This window comes from Anolis sagrei, chromosome 2, assembly GCF_037176765.1.
Source record: "Anolis sagrei isolate rAnoSag1 chromosome 2, rAnoSag1.mat, whole genome shotgun sequence".
In the NCBI taxonomy this organism is placed as follows: Eukaryota; Metazoa; Chordata; class Lepidosauria; order Squamata; family Dactyloidae; genus Anolis; species Anolis sagrei.
The window spans coordinates 56,391,188-56,414,672 of NC_090022.1; the positions used below are offsets into that span (position 1 = coordinate 56,391,188).

At 45.0% G+C, this 23,485-nt stretch overlaps 2 protein-coding genes across 2 annotated transcripts in view; both read left to right on the plus strand.

Annotated features, from left to right (window-relative positions):
* The window catches only part of RAB7A (RAB7A, member RAS oncogene family), a 31,736-nt gene extending 23,657 nt beyond the window's left edge, over positions 1 to 8,079 (plus strand). Inside the window, exons 3-6 of the mRNA XM_060766175.2 lie at positions 1,286 to 1,412; positions 4,569 to 4,787; positions 5,138 to 5,266; positions 6,788 to 8,079. Coding sequence (XP_060622158.1) covers positions 1,286 to 1,412; positions 4,569 to 4,787; positions 5,138 to 5,266; positions 6,788 to 6,883 — 571 coding nt within the window. The 3' untranslated portion in view covers positions 6,884 to 8,079. The remainder of the gene's footprint in view (positions 1 to 1,285; positions 1,413 to 4,568; positions 4,788 to 5,137; positions 5,267 to 6,787) is intronic.
* Positions 8,080 to 13,692: 5,613 nt separating this feature from the next.
* On the plus strand, positions 13,693 to 15,400 carry H1-10 (H1.10 linker histone). Its single transcript, XM_060766173.2, has one exon. It carries the CDS (start codon positions 13,823 to 13,825, stop codon positions 14,546 to 14,548), a length of 726 nt encoding a protein of 241 aa, XP_060622156.1. The 5' UTR covers positions 13,693 to 13,822; the 3' UTR covers positions 14,549 to 15,400.
* The last annotated feature ends 8,085 nt before the right edge of the window (positions 15,401 to 23,485 follow it).

The window sequence follows — 23,485 nt, forward strand, 5'->3', positions numbered from 1 at the left end:
GAGCTGACTTTACAGCAGGCCAGACAGAAGATCTAGGGATAAGAACTGTGGAAACATATAGAGTGTTTCTGCAACCTTACCAGTACTGAGCTGGCTAAAGTACTTTTGTTTCATAGACTATATGGCATGACTCAATAAATTGCAGCTTTGAAGAGCTTAACATAAGATGCAGAGGAAATACGTGGAGAGAAAAAAAGTCTACTTGATGTCCTAGCTCTTAAGAACAGCATGTCAGTATGATACAAACAAGACAGCCATGGAATGTGAAAATTGCTGCATCATGCAATCTGATCGGTTCTTAGAAAGACTTCACTTAGAACTCTGCTCTGGAAGAAACACAGACGTTTGCTGCCTGGAATGTAACCTGAACCAGGTTATTGCTGATAAATTAATCTGATATCACAAGGTCCAAACTTGTAAAGGATATTCTGACTATCTTGAAGTTCTTCTCTTCAAAATGCTCTTGCAGCTGATTGTGTGATATTGCATTAGTACAACTTCTAGCAATATTTGCTAATACACATCATGTTCATTTCTCATCAACGAAGGCGGTAAGCTTTCTTGAAACCACTGGATATTTGTGCATTTTTCCTGTAAAGTAGCATCCACAATAAAACAGAATAGATTAAAAAAAACATTTCACACACAAGTTATGATATCTAATAAATGGAGAAAAATCATTAAACAAAGACCAAAGTTATTCTACCTTGTATTCCTTCCCTACATTGCAGAATATTAAAAGTGGAGAAAAAGGGTTAATACAGTCTTCCAAATGGTTTTGTTGTACCTGGAGTCTGAGTTACAAAATCTCATGTCAGTATTTAAAGGGACTAGAGTATGAAATATAATCTAGTAGAAATGCCTGTGGAGATTATTATACAAGCTTCGCCTGTCAAGTCCGTATTTTTGAAAGTGATTAACTTGGTGTGTTATTGCCTATCTTTATATGCAATACATGTCAATACCTCATCTAATTTAATCAAGCACCGCATATTAAGCTAGCCCATCTGTTTGAAAACACTGATCGAGGTGCCTCTTCTGTATTGTTGTGGGATAACTTGTTCCTGACCCCAAGTCACTTGGACTTCTTTGGCAGTGGCAGGAATTGTGTGGTCATCCAGATATTGTTTAAGCTTTCTCTTTAACAAAAGGCTTAAACAATCAAAAGCAGATATTTGATATATGCAAATCTGTTATGTGCCCATAGCCTTATGCATAGATTAAAACTGAGTTCTGATTTGTCCCATTGTCTCCATGACCACAGTTTTCTTTCTGTTTCCCTTAGGGTGGGAAAGACATCTCTTATGAACCAGTATGTGAACAAGAAATTCAGTAACCAGTACAAAGCTACAATAGGAGCTGACTTCCTGACGAAAGAGGTGATGGTGGATGATAGGCTAGTCACAATGCAGGTAAGAAGATCATTATTTCTGCATTGTAGAAAGATCCACAAATTGTGGCTTGTGTGGTTCATGACTGCCTTTCTGCTCTCTTTAAAGCACTTTAGAACATTGGTGAGTGCTGCCATGTTCCTTCTCAGGAAGAATCCTCCCAATACCTTCTGAAGCATTTTGGAGGTGCTCTCGGTCTTGATATAATAGGGATAGAAAACCAAAACCTTGTCTGGCTTAAACAGACTTCTCCAGGCTTTTCCTAGTTAAAATAAGAAGATAGGATATGAGTGGGATCTTCTGTTTCTCATGACAGTAGTTAAAATGAATTAAAGCTGCTTTTCTGTGTTGAATTTGGCTTGATAATTCCACTCTCTTACTTAAATAGTCCAAAGGTTTTACATGATGGTCAGGTGACCAACATCACAAATTGATGAATTTCTGTCTTTAGGCTTGAAGCAAAAATCTCTTATTCAGACATTGTACAGTTAAAGGGATCATCATTGAACAGAGCTGTAGATTCTTTCTGATATGTGTGTCAGTTTTCTGACTGGCACTATGTACATTTAAGAAATAAGCACTACAATATATTAAATGTTTCAGACCACCTTTATTTTTCTTGTGATGCATTGTTAGTAACAGCACAAATTAATTCACTATTCCTATAGCTGTAATTGCAAGGAATATTTCAAATAGGAGCACAAGCAATTTTCAGTTGCCAATATTGCTGTCTAGTAATTCAAATCCTTATTTGGCAATGAAGCACATTGGTTTTTGCCCCTTCTTAGCCTGACTTACCTCCCAGGATAGTTGTGAGGATGCAGTGAGAGAAGCCCTGCCTGTCACCCCGATCTTCTTGTGAAGGAGAGAGTAAACATACTCCTCCTTATTTTATAGTTAGCTACTGCTAACAATAAAATATGAGTATCAACAAGTCTCTGCCTCATAAAATAGATACATGATATACTAAACTGGTTGATCCCTACCCCAAATTTGTTAGCTCCAACATATGAGTGTACACTGCGTCTGGTTCATCTAACCAACTTTCATTTTATCTCTAACTTTGATTTATTAGTATCAAGAAAATAGATGGCAGAGAGGGGAACCTATCGATTAATACTCCTGAAAAATGAGTCATGGGATCAACGAGTTTGTTTTGGTTTGGCAGCTGTAATAACCACCAAGTTATGTGTGGATGTTAGATGATCTAAGGTAGATATCAGGAACATTGATATCCTACAGGACTTTGGAAAGGCTAGTCATTCCTGCCACATCTTGATTTTGGTTTACATTAAGGAGTGTGGTGGAGGCTCCTTCTTTGGAGGCTTTTAAACAGGCTGGATGGCCATCTGTTGGAGGTACTTTGAATGCCATTTTCCTGCTTCTTGGCAGGGAGTTGGACTGAATAGCCCAAAAGGCCTTTTCCAGCTCTATGAATCTATTTTTCTAAGTCACTGAAAAAAGTGTGTTGTACTGAAGCCTTGAGATACCTTTTCACCCAGCACCACACCAGAGTCCAGTGGTATTGACTACACCAGTTAATTAAGAAAAGCATGTACAAAGGGGAAAGGAGCATTTCTCAAAAGAGCAATAGAAAAGGAACTACAAAACAGCAGTCCATATACAAAAGAGCAGTAGTCCAGGAGGTAAAAATCTCAGGCATAAATCCATGAGCATAAAAACAGGAACTTTTTCTAAGGCAAAATCTTTCAGGAACATAGGCAAACACAGGAAATTAGAATCATTAACTTGAGAGCTGAGACAGGAACCCGAACCTTTTGGCAACGTTGTCTCCTCTGAGAGACACGAAGTAAACACCACTTCATTTAAGCCCAAGCCAGCCAAGAAGCCATAAGATCATGTCTCACACATCTGGGTTAATCTGATATCAGGAAAACTTCCCATCAGCTGAAGGTCAATTCCCAAGAGAAATGGACCTTTCACCAGTTTCTCTTTCCCCTGTTGCTAAGGAACGAACATCGGAATCCAAAACATTCCCTGTCTCATCTTCAACTACCTGCAGTTCTCTCTGATCTAAGACCTGCAATTCCCCCTCATTCTCCCTGAGACTTCTCAGTTTGAAACCCAACATCTCCCCCTCCTCCTCTGAGAAACCCCCAGCCCCTTGCTGAGCCCCAACAAAATGCCCCTAAAATTTCTAGGAACCACAAGGTAACTTTTATCATATTTATAAATTTCTGTAGGTTTTGTAGGCCCAGGAGAAGCCTTTTTTCAGACAGGGAATAAATTGAAAGGCAGGCCCTTAGAGTCAGAAAGAGCCATAAGGACCATGGAATTCCTCCTCTTGGCATACAGAAAAGCACAAAACACTCTTGAAAGATGCCCATCTAACCAAATATGGAGACTCCACCACCCTCCAAGGCAATTTATTCCACCATCTTACAATAAAAAAGTTCTTCCAAATGTTTAGGTGGAATGTCTTGTAATTTGAACCCATTGGTTCATGTTCCAGCTGGAAGTAATTCCATTTTTCTACATGACACATCATCAGATATGTAAAATTCTTCCTTGTGGTCTCTGTGAATCACACAAAGGGGTTATCCTGCGCAGAGCTCCCCTCAGAGCCTTCTAGAGCTTTATTGAAACTTTTGGGCAGTAACCCTACAGCTATCGTGCTACCTCTTAGACCTCCCTTCTGCCAGATTTACTTTCTAGTTGAAAAGGTCTACTCTGCAATTAAAATAGCTTTCATTACATGGCAAAAGTGCCTCTCATTTTTTGATGTCGGGACGAGGAAAATTCTCTCCGGGCTGCACCCCCCCCTCCCAAATTTAAGTGTTACTGAAGCCTGTCTGGCTCTATTATTCAGCTTGGCATGAGGCTTCCTGGATGATCAGCTATTTCCTGATCTTGGGAAGGGAATAGGTTCATAATGCTGTGTGTCCTCTTTCAGTTGAAGACCAGTCACTGGCCTCTGGCTTTTTGCAGCCATTCAAAAAGTCACTCACCATACAATCAGTGATGGTCTTAGGGACTGAGCCTAGAGCAGAGTGTTGGTGTTTCTCCTCAAAAGGCATTAAAATGTACTTGGGTTCTACTACATCCAATATGTACAACATTGCTGCAGAGCTACCTTCACGACCTGGTATGGCTTGCGTCTGATCTGAATACCTAAAACTGTTCCTGAGCTCTCCTCTTCCTCTGTGATCTTTGCAGATATGGGATACAGCAGGGCAGGAACGATTTCAGTCCCTTGGAGTTGCTTTTTACCGAGGCGCAGACTGCTGCGTGCTGGTGTTTGACGTAACGGCTCCCAACACATTTAAAACTCTTGACAGCTGGCGAGATGAGTTCCTCATTCAAGCAAGTCCACGGGATCCTGAGAACTTTCCTTTTGTTGTGCTGGGAAACAAAATTGACCTAGAAAACAGACAAGTAAGTGCCTGTGATGGTTTTGAACCTGAACCTTTATCAAGCTGAATGTGAGTCTTCCACAGATGGGATTGTTACAGTTACTGCAACAGTATTTTTAGCCTGTGCCTCTCAAGGAAGCAACTATGAAGTGCTTACATAAGTATATGCTGTTTGAAAGAATGTAGACCAGAGAACGTAGCCTTGGAAACAAGTGCTTTGTCTACAATGATCCCTGGAAATAAACAAGAATTGTTAGACTGTGTAATGTGAGAAGTAATGGATAGTCTTTGACAGAGAGCTAAAGGTGGGTGATAGTTACACGTTGGCTATTAATAATGGTAGAATTTTAAAAGGTTATTCCTTTATTTCAGGTCACTACAAAACGAGCACAGGCCTGGTGCTACAGCAAAAACAATATCCCTTACTTTGAAACCAGTGCCAAGGAGGCCATTAACGTGGAGCAGGCTTTCCAGACAATTGCACGGAATGCACTTAAACAGGTACTAGTTCAACCAAGTGCCCTCTTGTGGCCGCCCAGTCAGTTTTGTAGATCAAATCAGGCCCGTTAATGGCTGACAGGGAAACAGATCATAGGGGTACTACAGCCTTTTTTTGTCTTGGGCTGCACTAACATTCTCCTCAAGTAATAGAATTGTCAAATGTTTTTTGTTTTGTTTTTTAAAGCAAATGTTGGTCAAGGCAGAATTAGGATGTGTGTTGTTCTCTCACAGGTAGTTGCGCTCCTTTATCATCATTACTTCGAAGAGGCTAATTATTCTCCAGTCCATATTTATGCTTGAGTGGGTGGTGCCTGACAAGTACAGTAATCCCTCCACATTCGCTCGTGTTACAGTTGCAGGAAACTTGCAAAAATTGGGGGGGGGGGACGCAAATAGAAAAATGCTATTTTTCATATGAACAAATACTTCTCTAGGTCCTCTAGCGTGCTTCTGTGATGAACTGGAGGACCTCAAAATGCTTGAAGAAATGTTCTCCCTAGAAATCTCTAGGTCTTTTAGTGCAACTCTGTAGCAGAAGTTGACCATAGATTCACACTGTAGGGCCTAGATCAGGGGTATCACATCAGTCTTTGGGCTGCCTCAAACAGACATTGAATCCATGGATACAGAGAGCCAACTATAATTTTTTAACATAGTGGTTGTTTTTTATTTTACATAGTGATTAGTGCTCTTTCGTGTATAGGCAGTTTGGGTCCCAGGTGGCATTGAACGACAACTCTCATAACTTTTGATTATCTGCCATACAGACTGGGGATAATGGGAATCACAACCCAACGGCACTTGTGGCTCTGAGACTGGTGAAAGGCTAAAAGACATTTTAAAGTCAGACATCATATTTACAAACTTTGTATCTAAATTTGAACCCCACGATTCTGACTAAACAGGACAGACTTCAGCCTTCCAAACAGGACAACCTGCAGTTGTGTGTACTGTATAACAACTCCCATCATCTCTAGTCATGTGGTCTAATAAAGAGCAATACAGGAGTTGTAGTCCAACATCTGGGGGGCCACATAAAAATGACATAACAAGCCGGATTTGGGTTGGAGATTGCTAGAGAGAACATGTGAGTCAACTGTAGTGTTAAGCTGGGAAGGTTTTGCCTGGTGTTGCAACACACACTTTCTCATTCCTATTACCTGAAATAGCTCCCGGTGGCGCAATGGGTTTAACCCCTGTGCCGGCAGGACTGAAGACCGACAGGTCACATGTTTGAATCCAGGGAGCTCCAGCTCCTCATGTGGGGACATGAGAGAAGCCTCCCACAAGGATGGTAACATATCAAAACATCCGGGCATCCCCTAGGCAATGTCCTTGCAGACGACGAATTCTCTCACACCAGAAGCAACTTGCAGTTTCTCAAGTCACTCCTGGCACGACAAAAACCAGAAAGGCAGCAAGTCCTTCTCAGTTCTAGATTTGCATTGGACTTTTTCCATCTTTCTCAAAAGAAGGTTGTGTAAATGACTCAACTGGAATTTGTGATTTCTTTCTTCACAGGAAACTGAAGTGGAGCTTTACAATGAATTTCCTGAACCCATCAAACTAGACAAGAATGACCGAGCAAAGGCCTCTGCGGAGAGCTGCAGCTGCTGAGGTGGGGCTGGAGGGGTTAGCACAGTCCTTCACAAACAGATATCACACCTAGGCCTTCAAACACACACGGCCCCTCTCTCCTATGTAAAAAGAAACAAGATCTCATCCTCAGTGGCCAAAACCACCCTTTTACCATGAACAACGTGTAAGCCCACTCATTCCTCTCCACGACTCCATCAAAGTCCCTTCATCCCATTGCATTATTTCATGGTAGCAGCCCTTTCTCCTATAGTTTAAAAAAGGAAACTCTCTTATATGTTTGGAACTTAAGCTACTTCCAGGTGTTCAATGGAAAGAAACTGTGTACAGATGATCTGTAACAATTTCCCTTTACTTGTCTTGTGTTTCCCCTGTGAAGGCGGCGACTGGAAAGGCTGATAACTCATAGTTCATTGCAAGCTCAGCACTCAGTCCAACTAGGTTGAGTTTTGTATGTATCTGTTAATGCTTGTTACTTTTAAACTAATCAGATCTTTTTACAGTATCCACGTATTATGTAATGGCTTCTTTAGGAAAAATCTTATAGTACATGTTAATATATGCAACCAATTAAAATGTATAAATTAGTGTAAAATTCTTGAATTACATGTTTAAGTACTGAAACACAGGTTGTTTAGGAAGTGAACAGGACACTTGTGGGATGCATTGTGCTCGCAACACAAGTCCAGATAGAGGCAGTATTCTGTACAGTAGAAGCAAGAATTATGTAAACATTTTTATTGATTTAAGAGCCAAAAAGCTTCATCTCCTGGAAAAAAAATGTTATCTGGCTTCTTTGTAGCTAAAACTTTTCAATGGATGATTTGCATAACCTTGCACACTGGATTATTGGACTTCCAAAATGAAATACAGCTTTCAGAATGATCACTTTGTTTGCCTTTTATCCCCCTTCATGATTAACTCTGCAAAGCGGAATCTAACATGATGTCTGACTGTTGTAGAACGAGCTCCACCTGGGTTGTTATGGTCATCCTTGATGGCTAAATGCCCCTTTTTCCTTTTCTCTCTACTGTCATTTGTCTGGATTTCCTGGAATGGAAACTTGGCAACTTTGTTCTTCCCTATTCTCTTCGTTCTTGCGTTTGTAGCTTTCTTAAATGGAGCACTTCTACTGATTTTCCCAGAAGTCTACAATCTAGTACGTAGGCAGAACTCTTCTGTAAAGAAACATGCCAATAAACTTAACAAGAACAAAACCTTTTCCTCCTTGTTTCACTTTTTAAACTTCTTACTGAACCTAATGATGGGGTTCCTAAGCTAATTTGAATTTCCCTCAAACTTGAGATGTTCTTAAAGTAGGAGTGAGTATCATGTGCTCTCCATGCTATTGGACTGAAATTCTCAGCATTCCTCACCTTTGTCTACACTACTTAGGACTTCTGGGATTTGCAGTCCGATGTAGCTCTCACTCCATCCCTAAAGAGAGTATGTGAAGACTATATGTTTTATGTCATGTTACTGCACCTCAATATATTCTATCAGTGGTTTGAAATAAAATTACATTGAGGTGCTGAGCAAAGCCTTCTTATATTCAGCAAAGATTCTCTTGCATATTAAGGCTTTGCTCCATCTGACCAGTGTCTTTCTGCCTTGGAGTGTGATGGTGTTGCCTTTGAATAGGACTCTCTATTCACATCCAATTCAGATGTAAGGTCCTAATTCAGATGGATAAGCTGAAGCCCTATATGCTCCACACTGCCCTAAACCAGATGAACAGAGGCTGGAGCCATACAGTGACTAGTACTGTTCACCACTGAATACACTGGGTAATGTTGATAAAGACTTTCAACCCAACAATATTTGAATGTGTGCACGTGTTATTTAATTGCATTTATATCCCACCTTTCTCCCAGCTCAGAAACCAACATGAAGTACAACTTTTTAAAAGGCACAATTAAGTTTTGAAATTCTTGATATAAATGTCAAACCACAATTACATTATATTTCTGTTTATAATATACACATGTTGAACTCTAGCTAAAAATGGGATCAAAAGATGCTTCAAATGTAATAAAATAAAAAACAGTAGTTTCCTCAGTTCTTGTGGGTTTTTTCGGGCTATATGGCCATGTTCTAGAGGCATTTCTCCTGATGTTTTGCCTGCATCTATGGCAAGCATCCTCAGAGGTGAGGTCTGCTGGAACTGGGAAAAAGAGGGTTTATATATCTGTGGAATGACCAGGGTGAGACAAAGGGCTTTTGTAAGTTGGGCTAGGTGTGAATCTTTCAACTGACCACCTTAATTAGCATACAATGGGCTGACTGTGCCTGGAGCAAACTCTTCTTGAAAGATGATTAGATGTCCCTGCCTGTTTTTCTCTCTGCTGTTTTTGCTGTTGCAATTTTAGAATTTTTTTAATACTGGTAGCCAGATTTTGTTCATTTTCATGGTTTCTTCCTTTCTGTTGAAATTGTCCGCATGTTGCCATAGAACGTCAGGAGAAATGCCTCTAGAACATGGCCATATAGCCCGAAAAAACCCACAAGAACTGAGTGATTCCGGCCATGAAAGCCTTCGACAATACAGTAGTTTCCTCATTAAAAGCCTTATCTGTCACAAAAGGCTGAAAGCTTATTTAAATAAAAAGGTCTTTACCTGCTGGTACAAAGGCAGCAGGGAGGGGACTAGACTTCCAGGGTAAAGGACTTTCATAACTTAGGAGCAGCTGCTGAGAAGGCTCTCCCTCTTATGTGCTCACTAGATCTGCCTAAGATGAGGCTGGGACTGCCTATAGGGAGACCTCAGTGGACCTAAGCAAAGTAGGATTATAAAGGTCACAGCCAGCACTTTGAATTTGGCCCAGACATTGAGTTGTTTCAGCTGGGGTAGAGATACTGTATGATCCTTAACAGCTGCCTGTCATGCTGATGATGCCCAGCTTCAAAACTGGAGATAACCTCTCCCATTAATTTCATGTTGACGTCAAAGGCCAACTGTGTAATACCCCTTGCCTTTTTTCAGTGGAGATTTAAACAAGAGTATCAAAGACCAGGGTAGGAACTCTAACGTTCCAGATGCGTTGAACTGTTTGTCTGGAGCAGTGGTACCCAACCTGCGGTCCATGGAGCACCAGTGGTCCACAAGAATGAAAATATGGTCCACAGCCTCATAATTACTACACCATTGCCTTGAAACCACACGGCAACGAGAGCAACTGGTCTCGCAAACCCTCTTATAGTGCCGAGGCAACAGGGATGTCGGGAGGGGAGAGGCTGACTACCCACGAACGATTACTTCTACACATCAGCTCTAGATTATTAAATACTGTTTTCTGTGGGTAAGCAGATGGCAACTACTGGATGGCATGTGTTCTACATCAGAAACCAGAGCTGATGTGGTCTATCCAATGCAGTTTTCTGAATCAGTACCCTGAATAACCAAATCTAAAGTTGATTAAAACTGATTCCTAACCCTTTTGGTACTAATGTGAGAGAGTGGTCCCTGGTCCAAAAAAAAGGGTTGGGAACCACTGATCTAGAGTCTGTAAAGCCCCTCAAAGCAGTACTGGACTCCCTGGTGGCCCTCCATACCAGTCAGGTCGAAGTGGTCAGGAGCAGCCCTTCTTGTCCCTTTGAGAACCTAAGAAGCTGAGTGAGATGATGGTCCAGGGGCAGAAAGCAGGTTCCTGTTCCCCAAAAGTCACGACCCGGGAAGGGTGGGCAGGAAAGGGTGGGGAAACCAAGGAGGAGGGGGGAGGACGCCTCAGATTTGGGGAGGGGAATGGGAGGGCGGACATGGCGCCGGGAGAGACCCCCGCCCGAGCTGCCTTTTTGCAGAAGCCAAATGGAGAGGAGGGAGAGGAAGCGGGGAAGGAGAGGAAGACGAGGAGGAGAGAGAGAGAGGCAACTTTTCCTGCACCGGAGAAATAGCATTGGTGATGGAGGAGGAGGAAGGGGCGGATTCCTCCGCTCTTGGGAGCCTTCAAGGTCTTCCTTTTACAGAAAGCAATTCTCCTTCCCCCCTCCCCCGAGAACCAACGCTACCCTCCCCCCCCCTCTCCCCCCCCCCCCGCCACCTCTCAAAGCCTTGCCCCCGCCGTTTTCTTCCTGGAGGCGCTCTCTTCCCCCCCCCCCCCCCACCTCCTGTTCTCCGCCTCCTGTGGTCTTCCCCACCCGCCATTTAAAGGGGCAGAAGCACGGCGTTGTCACTGAACCCCTCAGAAAGATGCGGGGAGGAGACTATGAGGCCCCGAAAGGGCAGTAAGAGGCGACAAGGAAAAGCAGCCCGGGTAGCCATGGCCTCTCACCTCCAAAGAGACGTGGATGGGAAGCCAGTCCAGAGAAATGTGGGCGGCCCTGCACTGGAAACACAGCCACCCCTACCCCGCCCATCGCCTTTTGGGAACCAAGAGAACACTGGGTCTGTGGGCGAGGGAGAGTCGAGACACGCTCGCCACAAAACCCACCTCATTGAAATCACCTTCTGGTCCGGTCTTGGAAACTAAGCAAGGCCTGCCCTGGTTGGTATTTGGATGGGAGTCCACTAATGAGTACCAGGTGCAGCAAGCTATACCCCAGGGAAAGGAACTGGCAAAACACCTCTTGAGTATTGCTTGCGGAAGAAAACCCTGTGACAGGCATGTAGCCGGGGGGGGGGGGGGGCGGCCTCGGGGGGCTTCAGCCCCCCCCCCCCCCCCCGAAATTTTCATGGTGGTTCGCGAAAAGGCCTTACTGGTGCATTATTTAAACTGTTATGTTTATTCATATCATGATCTGATCACCATACTCAATATATCCCATATGCATGGGGGTATTGGGGTAATGATACAAAAGGTTTGCTAGGCTAGACCCTCTTTCACTCAGACTCACCCCCCCCACCCGAAACTCAGCCCCCCCCCGAAACCCCCCCTGAAAAAAAACGAAACGAAATCCTGGCTACGGGCCTGCCCTGTGAAATGGACAGGGTTGCCATAAACTACGGGGTATTTAAAAGACCACACATAGAAAGAAAGAAGAACAGGAAGTGGGCCACCATGAGCACGCCCTTGGGAGACCCCAGTCCCCCTTCTCCCAATCCCGCTTTTTAAACGAACCATAGATTGAAAGGTGGCCATTTAGTCCAACACCCTGCTAGGCTAGGATACACAACTAAAAATGACTGTCTAACCTCTTTTTTTGGAGTAGGCATGGGCCAACTTGGGCCCTCCCTCCCGGTGTTTTGGACTTTAACTCCCACCATTCCGCTTAAGCGGCTGAGGGGGGAAAGGAAAGGGCCTGAGGCTGTGAGGAATGGTGGGAGTTAAAGGAGGGAGTGCCCAAGTTGACCCATGCCTGCCTTAGAGGGGAAAGCACCCCCCACAGAGAGCCATCCAAACCTCCATCCTCCAAGGCTGTACTTCCACTGTATTGTCGAAGACTTTAATGGCCAGAATCACTAGGCTACTGTGATTTCCTGCACCGGAGAAATAGCATTGGATATATGGCCATGTTCAAGAAGCATTCTCTCCTGACGTTTCACCTGCATCTATGGCAGACATCCACAGAAGTTGAGAGATTTGTTAGAAACAAAGTAAGTGAGGTGTGTGTATGTATGTATGTGTGTGTGTATATATGTATATATGTATATATCTGTAGAATGGGGTGGGGTTGAGCTCGACTGTTGAGCCTATTGAGTATTCCTTGCTGAAGAAAATCCTGTGAAATGGACAGGGTTGTCATAAACTACTGTGTATTTCAAATAAAGAATAACAGGAAGTGTGCCATCATGAACACCTCCCCCCCCCCCCCCTTGGGAGACCCCAGTCCCCCTTCTCCCAATCCCGCTTTTTAAACTGGAATCATAGATTGAAAGGTGGCTTTTGGGGGGGGGGGGGGGTGTTGAAGTCCAAAACACAAGAAGGGCCCAGGTTGGCCCATGCCTACTCTAAAAAAAGAGGTTGGACAGTCATTTTGTAGTTGTGTATCCTAGCCTAGCAGGGTGTTGGACTAAATGGCCACCTTTTATTCTTTCTTTTAAATACCCAGTAGTTTATGGTAACGCTGTCCATTTCACAGGGTGGCTATTTAGGGGGGAGGGGGAGTTGAAGTCTAAAAAACAAGAAGGAAGGGCCCAAATTAGCCTATGCCTACTCTAAAAAAAGAGGCCGGACAGTCATTTTTAGTTTTCTAGCCTAGCAGGGTGTTGGACTACATGGCCACCTTTCAGGCTATGATTTCAGTTTAAAAGGCGGGATTGGGAGAAGGGGGACTGGGGTCTTCCAAGGGAGTGCTCATGGTGGCCCACTTCCTGTTATTCTTTCTTTTAAATACCCCGTAGTTTATGGCAACCCTGTCAATTTCACAGGGTTTTCTTCAGCAAGGAATACTCAAGAGGGTCAACAGTGGAGGGTGGGGTTGAGCCTCTTTAAATGCCAAGCGCTTCTTCCTAAAGTGGAGGTGGGATCTTGTTTTCCCCGCTGTCATTTGAATCCATTGCTGCCGACCGGCCGCGCGAGGGCGTCCCGTGTGTTAGTTCCCACAAATTAACCGGCCTCCCCCTCACCTCCAAAGCGGCCCCGGCGGATCCGAGCCGGACGATTGGACAGAGGGCCCTCTTCTCTGCCCCGCAAGCGCGTTCACGGGCCCGGGAATCCTTTGGGCGGCGACCCAGAGGCCCACGAACAGGGCGCCCCCCTCCTCCGCCTGCGCCCAGCATAGGGAGCGCCCCCAAAATGGCCCGAGAGGGGCCTTTCCCGGCCTAGCAGCGCCGCCACACCCCCGCAGCCGCCTGGGGCTCCGCCTGGGGAAGCGGGCCGCGCTACTGCGGTGTCTCTGCATGCCTTGAGGCGAGCGGGAGAGCTCCGCGAAGGGCCTTGGAAAAGCACAACTCGGAGCGGGCCTCTTGGGCTCTTGTTGTTGTTCTCAACACGGTCCGCTAGTGGAGTATATAAAGAGCTGCGGCAGCGCGCGCGGCCTCAGAACGCGGTTTGCGAGCGGAGCGGGAAGGTCTTCGGCGGCTGGATGTTATCGTTTTCGGCCATGTCTGTGGAGCTGGAAGAAGCCGATTTGCCGTTGACGGAGGCCGAGGAGGCGCCCTTGGCTCCCGAGAAGAAAGGCGCCGGCGCCGCCGCCAAGAAGGCCTCGGCCTTGTCTCCCTCGAAGAAGAAGAAGAACAGCAAGAAGAAGAACCAGCCCGGGAAGTACAGCCAGCTGGTGGTGGAGTCCATTCGGAAGCTAGGCGAGCGCAATGGCTCCTCGCTGGCCAAGATCTACAACGAGGCCAAGAAGGTGCCTTGGTTCGACCAGCAGAACGGCCGCACTTACCTCAAGTACTCCATCAAGGCCTTGGTGCAGAACGACACCCTCCTCCAGGTCAAAGGCACCGGCGCCAATGGCTCCTTCAAGCTGAACCGAAAGAAGCTCGAAGGCGGAGCGGGAGAAGGAGGAGGGCCCGCCATCGCGCCCCACGTTAAGCCCCACAAAAAGGCCGCCGCGGTGGTCGCGACGCCCCCGAAGAAAGCCGAGAAGAAGCCCAAGGCGCTGGAGAAGAAGTCGTCGCACAAGAAGGGCGCCTCCCCGTCCCCAGCCGCCGCCAAGAAAGAGAAAGCCAAGGCCAAGAAGGCGGGGGCGGCGGCGGGCAAGAAGAGCGGCGCCCCTTCGCCCTCTTCCTCCGCCTCCGCCTCCTCGCCCGCCGCCAAGAAGGCCAAGAAGGCCGCCAAGCCCAAGCCCCTCAAGAGCAGGAAGTGAGGGAGAAGGAGGAGAAGGAAGAAGGGAAAGGCCGCCCTCCTTTCCTAGGACTCAGACTGCGCTCGAAGCACAGAGCCACCTTTTTTTTCACCCTCGCTTCGGTTGTGTTTACTTTTGGGGGGCAGGCAAAGGACACTTTTCCCTCCATGTTTTTTTGGATATGTTTTGTCGTCAAGGTTGCTTTTTTATCCTTGCTCGTGTTATACCAGGATGGGGGCCTTGGAGGTGTTTTGGACTTCAACTCCCAGCATTCCTCACAGCCTCAGGCCCCTTCCTTTTCTAGGGAGGAGGGGGCAAGCTTGTTTTCTGCTGCCCGGAAGACTAGGACGCAATGGAACGATGGCTTCAAACATTTGAAAGGAAGGGGCCTGAGGCTGTGAAGAATGCTGGGAGTTGAAGTCCAAAACACCTCCAAGGCCCAAGTTTCCCCATGGCTGTGTTATACTGTTCTGGAAGACCCATATTTTTGTGTGTCGGTGGAGAGGGGAGGGTGGGGGTCCTATTTCGCTTTTTTTCTTGATTTATTCAGTGACTGTCGCGTATCTGAGCCTCAATTCGTTTATTGGCTTCCATTTCCTCTTGAATTGGGGGGGGGTGCCTTTGAGAGAGCTTCCAGCAGCTGAGGGGGCGCCTCGTGTCGCCATGGCAACCTGGCCTCCCACCACCCCCGCCCCCCTTTTTTGTAATTGAAAGGACCTAGTCGGAGAGGGAGACGCCCCCCTTTGCCTCCATCTTGTACTGTACTGCCTTCATGTCTTCGATTGCCTTTTTTTAAAGGAGGGTATTTGTGTTTTCTTTTGTGGGAAGGGGAGGGATGGGGTTTTTTGTCAATAAATGGTATTTTAAAAAGCATTTTTCATTCGCTGCTTGCTCGCTGTTTATGAAGGGGGGAGGTCAGGGGTGTAGCGTCATGAAGAGGAAGCTTCAGCTGCAGGGTTGGAGAATTAAATATATGTGAGGAAGTCCTAGGGAGGAGGGAGCAAGCTTGTTTTCTGCTGCCCTGGAGACTAGGACGCAGAATAAAGGCTTCAAACGACAAGAAAGGAGATTCAATCTGAACATTAGGAAGAACTTCCTGATAGCCGTTCAGCAGTGGAACTTTCTGCCCTGGAGTGTGGTGGAGGCTTAAACAGAGGCTGGATGGCCATCTGTCGGGGGTGCTTTAAATGCAATTTTCCTGCTTCCTGGCAGGGGGTTGGACTGGATGGCCCATAAGGTCTCTTCCAACTCAATGATTTTATGTAGAGATGCTTCCCCCTCTTCTTAAAGTGGTTCCTCCCTTGAGTCCAGCGCCAGTAAAGGGGGCGATGGGAGAACCCACTTTAAGAAAAGGGGAAGGTACCATTCTTTCCAATAATAATAATTATTGGGAGGAATGGTACCTCCCTTTTCTTAAAGTGGTTCCTCCCTTGAGTCCAGCGCCAGTAAAGGAGACGATGGGAGAAACCACTTTAACAAAAGGGAAGGTACCTCCCCCCCCTTTGTTAAAGTGGTTTCTCCTTTCGCCCCCTTTACTGGCACAGTTAGTAAACGGGTTATTCAACTCCCCCTCTCCGGTGACATTTGGTATGCCCTGTCTTTCAAGGAAATTGTGAGGGCTGTTCCTTTGCCACAAAAGCCTCAATAGGCCAGAAAGGAAGAGGAAACTACTGCGCTGGAGCTCTTCCGCTCGCTGTCCCCGTTATTTTGGCGGTTCCTGAGTAGTAGAGAGGGTGGGTCCAAACTCAGAAAAGGGGGCGGGGCTCCCGCTAATTGATTGGGTGGCGCATGTGCCTTTCCCCCGCTGCGCCCTTGACGCCAAAGATGAGGCTCCGCCCCTCCCTGACGAAGCTTTCCTTTTCTCCGCCGGGATTACGTCATCAGGCGCCAATGCGTGCGAACTGGCGTGCGCAGTCTGCTTCTGATTGGCTGGACGGGGAGGGGACGTCACGCGACTCTTTTCGCTTGATCCTCCCTCGGGGGCGCTTTAGAAGCCTCCTCGCGCCCGAGCTGTGGTACAGCCCATGTTTAAAGGGGAAGGAGGCCAGGCCCAAAGACTGCATTCCTTCACCTTCCCTCCTCATGCAAACTCGCTGCCAGAAACCTTCATCTCCTTAGAATCATGGAGTTGGAAGAGACCTCGTGGGCCATCCAGTCCAACCTCCTACCAAGAAGCAGGAAAACCGCAAAGCACCCCCGACAGATGGCCATCCAGCCTGTTTAAAATCCTTCCAAGAAGGAGCCTCCACAACACTCCGGGGCAGAGAGTTCCACTGCTGAACAGCTCTCACAGTTAACAAGTTCTCCCTCATCTTCAGGTGGAATCTCCTTTCCTATAGTTTGAAGCCATTGCTCCGCGTCCTTGTTTCCAGGGCAGCAGAAAACAAGCTTGCTCCCCCCTCCCTATGACTTCCCCTCACATATTTACACATGGCCCTCATGATGTCTCCTCTCAGCCTTCTCTTCTGCAGGCTGAACTTGCCCAGCTCTTTAAGCCGCTCCTCATAGGGCTTGTTCTCCAAACCCTTGATCACTTTAGTTGCCCTCCTCTGGACAAATTCCAGCTTGTCAACATCTCCCTTCAATTGCGGTGTCCATAATTGGACACAGCAGTCCAGGTAAAGTGGTCTGACCAAGGCAGAATAGAGGGGTAGCATGACTTCCATGGATCTAGATACTATACTCCCATTTATCCATTTGAATTACATATTGATCCAAATTCCAATTACTCCTCACCAAGTGCATCCCACTGATTGAATAGTTCTGTTAAAGTTGGAACCAGCAGTAAGAGTCCAATCTAGCATTAGGAATGGGGGTACTGTAGCCTATAGATTTAAAATCTCTTGCAGTGTGCAACATCAGTGTCAGTAGCATGTAGGCTGCAGCTACATTGTAGATTAGAATGAATGCAGTTTGACACCCCTTTACTGACATGTCTTAATGTTACAGATTAATCATAGGAATTGTTTGGTGAAACAAAGAAGGTCAGGGGCCTTGTAAAACTACAACTCCCAATATTCCATAGCATTGAGCGATGTCAGTTAAAGTGTGCCAAACTAGTGTAGATGTAGTTGTCTGCGACAGCTTAACTTCGTTCACAGTCTCTAAGGTGCTACAAGAATCCCTTGCAAATTTTCCGGGTTTTTTTTCCCATGTCAGAAGCAACTTGAGAAACTGCAAGTCGTTTCTAGTGTTGGAGAATTGGCCGTCTGGAAGGATGTTGCCCAAGGGACGCTGTGATGTTTTACTATCATCTGGAGGCTTCTCTCATGTCCCCACATGAGAAGCTGGAGCTGATGGATGGGAGCTCATCCAGCTCCCTGGATTCGAACCACCGACCTTTTGGTCAGCAATTCTGCCAGCACAAGAGTTTAACCCAATGTGCCACTGGGGGCTCTATATTTTTTCATGACAACACTTTCCCAAAGTGTCTTTCTGTGGCTGAAGAGGACTGACTCTCCACACACCCCGCCCAAGCAAAAAACATATCTTGTTGTTTATTCATCTTATGGGATTTTCTAGGCAAGATTTGTTCAGAGAGAGTAAGAAACAACTTTAAGGCACACAAACCCCATTAAGATTATAAAATGATATGAGTGAACAAAACACCCCTCACAAATGTTAACATAGACTGAGTTTCCATGGCCAAGCAGATTTGAGCCACGGCCTCCAGATTTGTAGTCAAGTGCTCCAAACCATTACACCACTCTGACTCAAGGTAGTTATTATTTTATTACTCCATTTAGCAGTAAAGATCATTGTGGATTTAGCTTATTTTCACACTGGGGGAAAAGTAGCAATGCTGAGAGATGCATTATGATTAATGCCCACTAACAAGTCTCTAGGGCCCTTCTCATGCAAGCACAAATCCTCCACCGCTAACACAAGCATGCAGCCTTAAGGAACATCCAAACTCTCACGTAGAAAACTAAAGCTGGTTGTAATGAAAGATCTTTAGAAACATTGGTAACTGTGGGTCAGATATGTTCAAATATCCATCAGCTCTGTTGGTGAAGCTTGGAACACAGTGCTAGACTTAATAGTGGAAACTTATAGAAGCCAACCCTGACCAGGACAACCTTCCACCTGGAAACCAATGACCTCACTACGGATCCAGAATAGGGCTCCACAGCTACCTACTGAACCACTGCCAAGACACTACATTTGGAGGACCATCATCCTCAGGCTACGAAGGATCATCTAAGTAAGTAAGTATAGAAGCAATTCTGCATTTATTTGTTGAAGGTGAGTCTATTACCCTCATACCCTATGGAGATTCAGTTGCAGTATTAAGATCTATACTTACAAGCTCCTGGGACAGAACTTTTCCTAGGCAAGAATGGAAGTCACAAAATTACAGCAGAGGCATAATTCCTTCTCATTAGTATGTTGACATCATGATCTTGAACCATGTCTATTCCAGGATGCTCTACAACATTTCAGTCACATAAGACTGAATTATACAGAAGTAAGCAGGCTACTACACTTTGTGCAAGTAAACTGCACACTGTTTAATCTGGTGTAGCTAAGTAGCACTGTCTCTTTTTTCACTAGAACATGCAATTTCACATTTTCAATAGCTAGTTCCACCCCAGCCGCAAAGGTACCATTTTTGCAGCTAACTTTGGCAAATATGTGAAGAAACTTGAGCTCCGTTGGGTCCTATACTGGCAAAAGATTTAATGGATGGTAATCAGGTTACTTGAGGTCACATAGCCAAACAAGAGAAAAGCCTTGCGCAGCAGTGGCTATTTGGAGTGTAGTGGCATTAATCTCAAGCTGATGAACACAGGAGAACTTGCATTGCTTTCTTTTTCTCTTCTAAAAGCACTGTCTACTTACCAAACTATCATCATTAAACAAATCCTTTATATGCAGCAAAAGCAGCACAGTAAGTAATTGTGTTACATTTCCTAGAGAGCAACAGCAAAATTCCAGACCTATTTACTGGGGTTCATATCAGACATCACTTTTCTGCAAAACAAGCAAGCCTTTATCTTCCATATCAAGATATTTTAGCCACTTGTACATTTCTAGATTTATTGAGATGGCTTAGACAGGAATACTGATATTCTTTTTAAAGATTATATATATACCATTTCACCTCAGGAAAACTGAATCGGTTCATGTTTGCTCTTAATCCAGATCTTTTACAAAATAGATTATAAACCTTTATGAAGGGCATTGCCTCCAGGAGAGCCAATGTAGTAGAATGGCCAGAACATTGCATTACAATTCTGAAGACTAGGGTTGAGTTCCCTGCATAGCCATGGAAACCCACTGGATGACCTTGAGTAAGTCACATCCTCTTAAGCCCCTTAAAACCCCATGATTGAGTTGCCATAGGGTTACCGTAAGCTGGTTTGTGACTTGAAGGCATACAGCAACTATTACCTTCCAGTCAGTCCCATCCCTCCCTCCACTGGCTATTCCCCTCTATTAGAATTTTTTTTAAAAAGCAACAGCTCACACTGACAATACTTAGCAGCTTAACAGAGCAGGAAAGCTCTGCCTAATATTGTGAAGTAATTAGGAGAGCAGCTGGCATGCTCTTCCTGCTGGCAAATGTACTTTTTGGAAAACTGACAGTCGCATTTTAAAGCAATGTATAATTTCAGAGCAGTGAGACAAATTCTAGATCTGTTACCATTTGAACTGGACAGCATAAACTGTACTGATTCTAGTGGCGTAAATAAAAATTCTACATCCTTTGCAGCCAAAGGTGGCGGACATCCATCCAGTCGGTGAAAACAAGACCTGGGGCTGACTGTAGCTCAGATCACGAACTTCTTATTGCCCAATTTAGAATAAAACTAAAGAGATCAGGGAAAATACACAGACCAGTTAGATATGATCTCACTAACATTCCTAGCGAATATACAGTGGAAGTGAAGAACAGATTTGAAGGACTAGATTTAGTAAACAGAGTCCCAGAAGAACTATGGACAGAAGTCCGAGACATTGTTCAGGAGGCGGCAACAAAGTACGTCCCAAAGAAAAAGAAAACCAAGAAGGCAAAATGGTTGTCTGCTGAGACACTGGAAGTAGCCCAAGAAAGGAGGAAAGCAAAAGGAAACAGGGATAAGGGGAGATATGCCCAGTTAAATGCGCAATTCCAGAGGTTAGCCAGAAGAGATAAGGAACTATTTTTAAATAAGCAATGCATGGAAGTGGAAGAAGACAACAGAATAGGAAGAACAAGAGACCTCTTCCAGAAAATTAGAAACATTGGAGGTAAATTTCAGGCAAAAATTGGTATGATCAGAAACAAAGATGGCAGGGACCTAACAGAAGCTGAAGAGATCAAGAGAAGGTGGCGAGACTATACAGAAGATCTGTATAGGAAGGATAATAATATTGAGGATAGTTTTGACGGTGTGGTGAATGAATTAGAACCAGACATCCTGAGGAGTGAGGTTGAATGGGCCTTAAGAAGCATTGCTAACAACAAGGCAGCAGGAGACGATGGGATCCCAGCTGAACTGTTTAAAATCTTAAAAGATGATGCTGTCAAGGTGATGCATGCCATTTGCCAGCAAATATGGAAAACACAAGAATGGCCATCAGACTGGAAAAAATCAACTTACATCCCCATACCAAAAAAGGGAAATGCGAAAGACTGCTCAAACTTCCGTACAGTGGCCCTTATTTCTCATGCCAGTAAGGTAATGCTCAAGATCCTGCAAGGAAGACTCCAGCAATACATGGAGCGAGAGTTGCCAGATGTTCAAGCTGGGTTTAGAAAAGGCAGAGGAACGAGAGACCAAATTGCCAATATCCGCTGGATAATGGAGAAAGGCAGGGAGTTTCAGAAAAACATCTACTTCTGCTTCATTGACTATTCTAAAGCCTTTGACTGTGTGGATCATAATAAATTGTGGCAAGTTCTTAGTGGGATGGGCATCCCAAGCCACCTTGTCTCTCTCCTGAGGAATCTGTACAAGGACCAAGTAGCAACAGTCAGAACTGACCACGGAACAACAGACTGGTTCAAGATTGGGAAAGGCGTACGGCAAGGCTGCATACTCTCACCCAACCTTTTTAACTTGTATGCAGAACACATCATACGATGTGCGGGGCTGGATGAATGCAAAGCTGGGGTGAAAATTGCTGGAAGAAACATTAACAACCTCAGATATGCAGATGACACCACTCTGATGGCCGAAAGCGAGGAGGAGCTGAGGAGCCTTCTAATCAAGGTGAAAGAAGAAAGCGCAAAAGCCGGGTTGCAGCTAAACGTCAAAAAAAACCAAGATTATGGCAACAAGAATGATTGACAACTGGAAAATAGAGGGAGAAACCATGGAGGCCGTGACAGACTTTGTATTTCTAGGTGCAAAGATTACTGCAGATGCAGACTGTGGCCAGGAAATCAGAAGACGCTTACTTCTTGGGAGGAGAGCAATGTCCAATCTCGATAAAATAGTAAAGAGTAGAGACATCAGACTGGCAACAAAGATCCGCCTAGTCAAAGCCATGGTATTCCCTGTAGTAACCTACGGATGTGAGAGCTGGACCTTAGGGAAGGCTGAGCGAAGGAAGATAGATGCTTTTGAGCTGTGGTGTTGGAGGAAAGTGCTGAGAGTGCCTTGGACTGCGAGAAGATCCAACCAGTCCATCCTCCAGGAAATAAAGCCCGACTGCTCACTGGAGGGAAAGATACTAGAGACAAAGTTGAAGTACTTTGGTCACATCATGAGGAGACAGGAAAGCCTAGAGAAGACAATTATGCTGGGGAAAGTGGAAGGCAAAAGGAAGAGGGGCCGACCAAGGGCAAGATGGATGGATGGCATCCTTGAAGTGACTGGGCTGACCTTGAGGGAGCTGGGGGTGGTAACGGCCGACAGGGAGCTCTGGCGTGGGCTGGTCCATGAGGTCACGAAGAGTCGGAGACGACTGAACGAATGAACAACAACAAATAAAAATTCAATCTCTCAGCTAAGTAGCACTTAAACAAGCCCCCACAAAACAACCACTGAACATCAAAAGGCCACTTCTTAAAATCCTAGATAAGGTCTTAGCAGTGCAAAATACTATTCAATACAATACTACTCTGTACATGTCCACTGCATGCTCAGTTTGTGTTGAAATGGGACTTCCTATCAAATAAACAGCCATAAAATAAAGCCTGAACCCCATCTTTATTTTAAAACAGTACTAGTTTGCTTAAAGGATATATAATGTTGGCTTTGAAATCAAAGTGCAGATTCTAAAAGAACACCCATTACATTATATGCAATTTTCCCCCCATTTGCTTTTCCTTATTTTGGGCTGATTCAGAATACAATATATAAAACTAGCAACACAATCTTTCTTTCAATTCAGAGTTAGAAGCTGCTTGTTTGGAAAAAAAAACCGTCATAAAATATGGTTTATCATGAGTTTGCTACCTTATAGACCTTGGTTTCTGCCTTGTGTTTTTGGGAAGATGGTATCTAAGAAACTGCAAACATTGCAAAACCTGCAAAACATTTGAATGCCTAGGTGTGGGACTCAAAGAGCACTTTGCATAGGAGATTAGAGCTCCTTATTAGAATTAGTGTAGTTTCGAAAATCAGTTTTGACTGTTTCTGTAATGAAATTCTCTGACCTTCAATTTCAGACATTAGAAGATATGGTAGTTAAAGCAAATTGGACCAACTGGCTACATTCCAAGAATACATGGCAGCCTATTCTCCAACATTTTAGTGATCACGAAATCTTCCCTTGTAGTAGAAACCTCAGATCACAGTATTCTCATTGAGAGGAGCAAAGGTGGTGGGAATGACAAGAGAAAAGCATTCTCTTTGGATACACAGGTCAGACAACCCTTTTTAAGCCAACTGAAAGAGACTTCCAATTTTTGAACATAGTTGAACTCCAATATATTTGTCTACGCTAGTTTTCTCTCTTGGATAGAAGGAAAAGTCAGGGGAGCTGAAGAGAAATGTCTTGTGTGGCTGGCAGTCAAGAAGAAGC

Excerpts from the sequence above, each read along its gene's own strand:
- H1-10 (XM_060766173.2), top strand. The coding sequence starts at position 13,823 with ATGTTATCGTTTTCGGCCATGTCTGTGGAGCTGGAAGAAGCCGATTTG.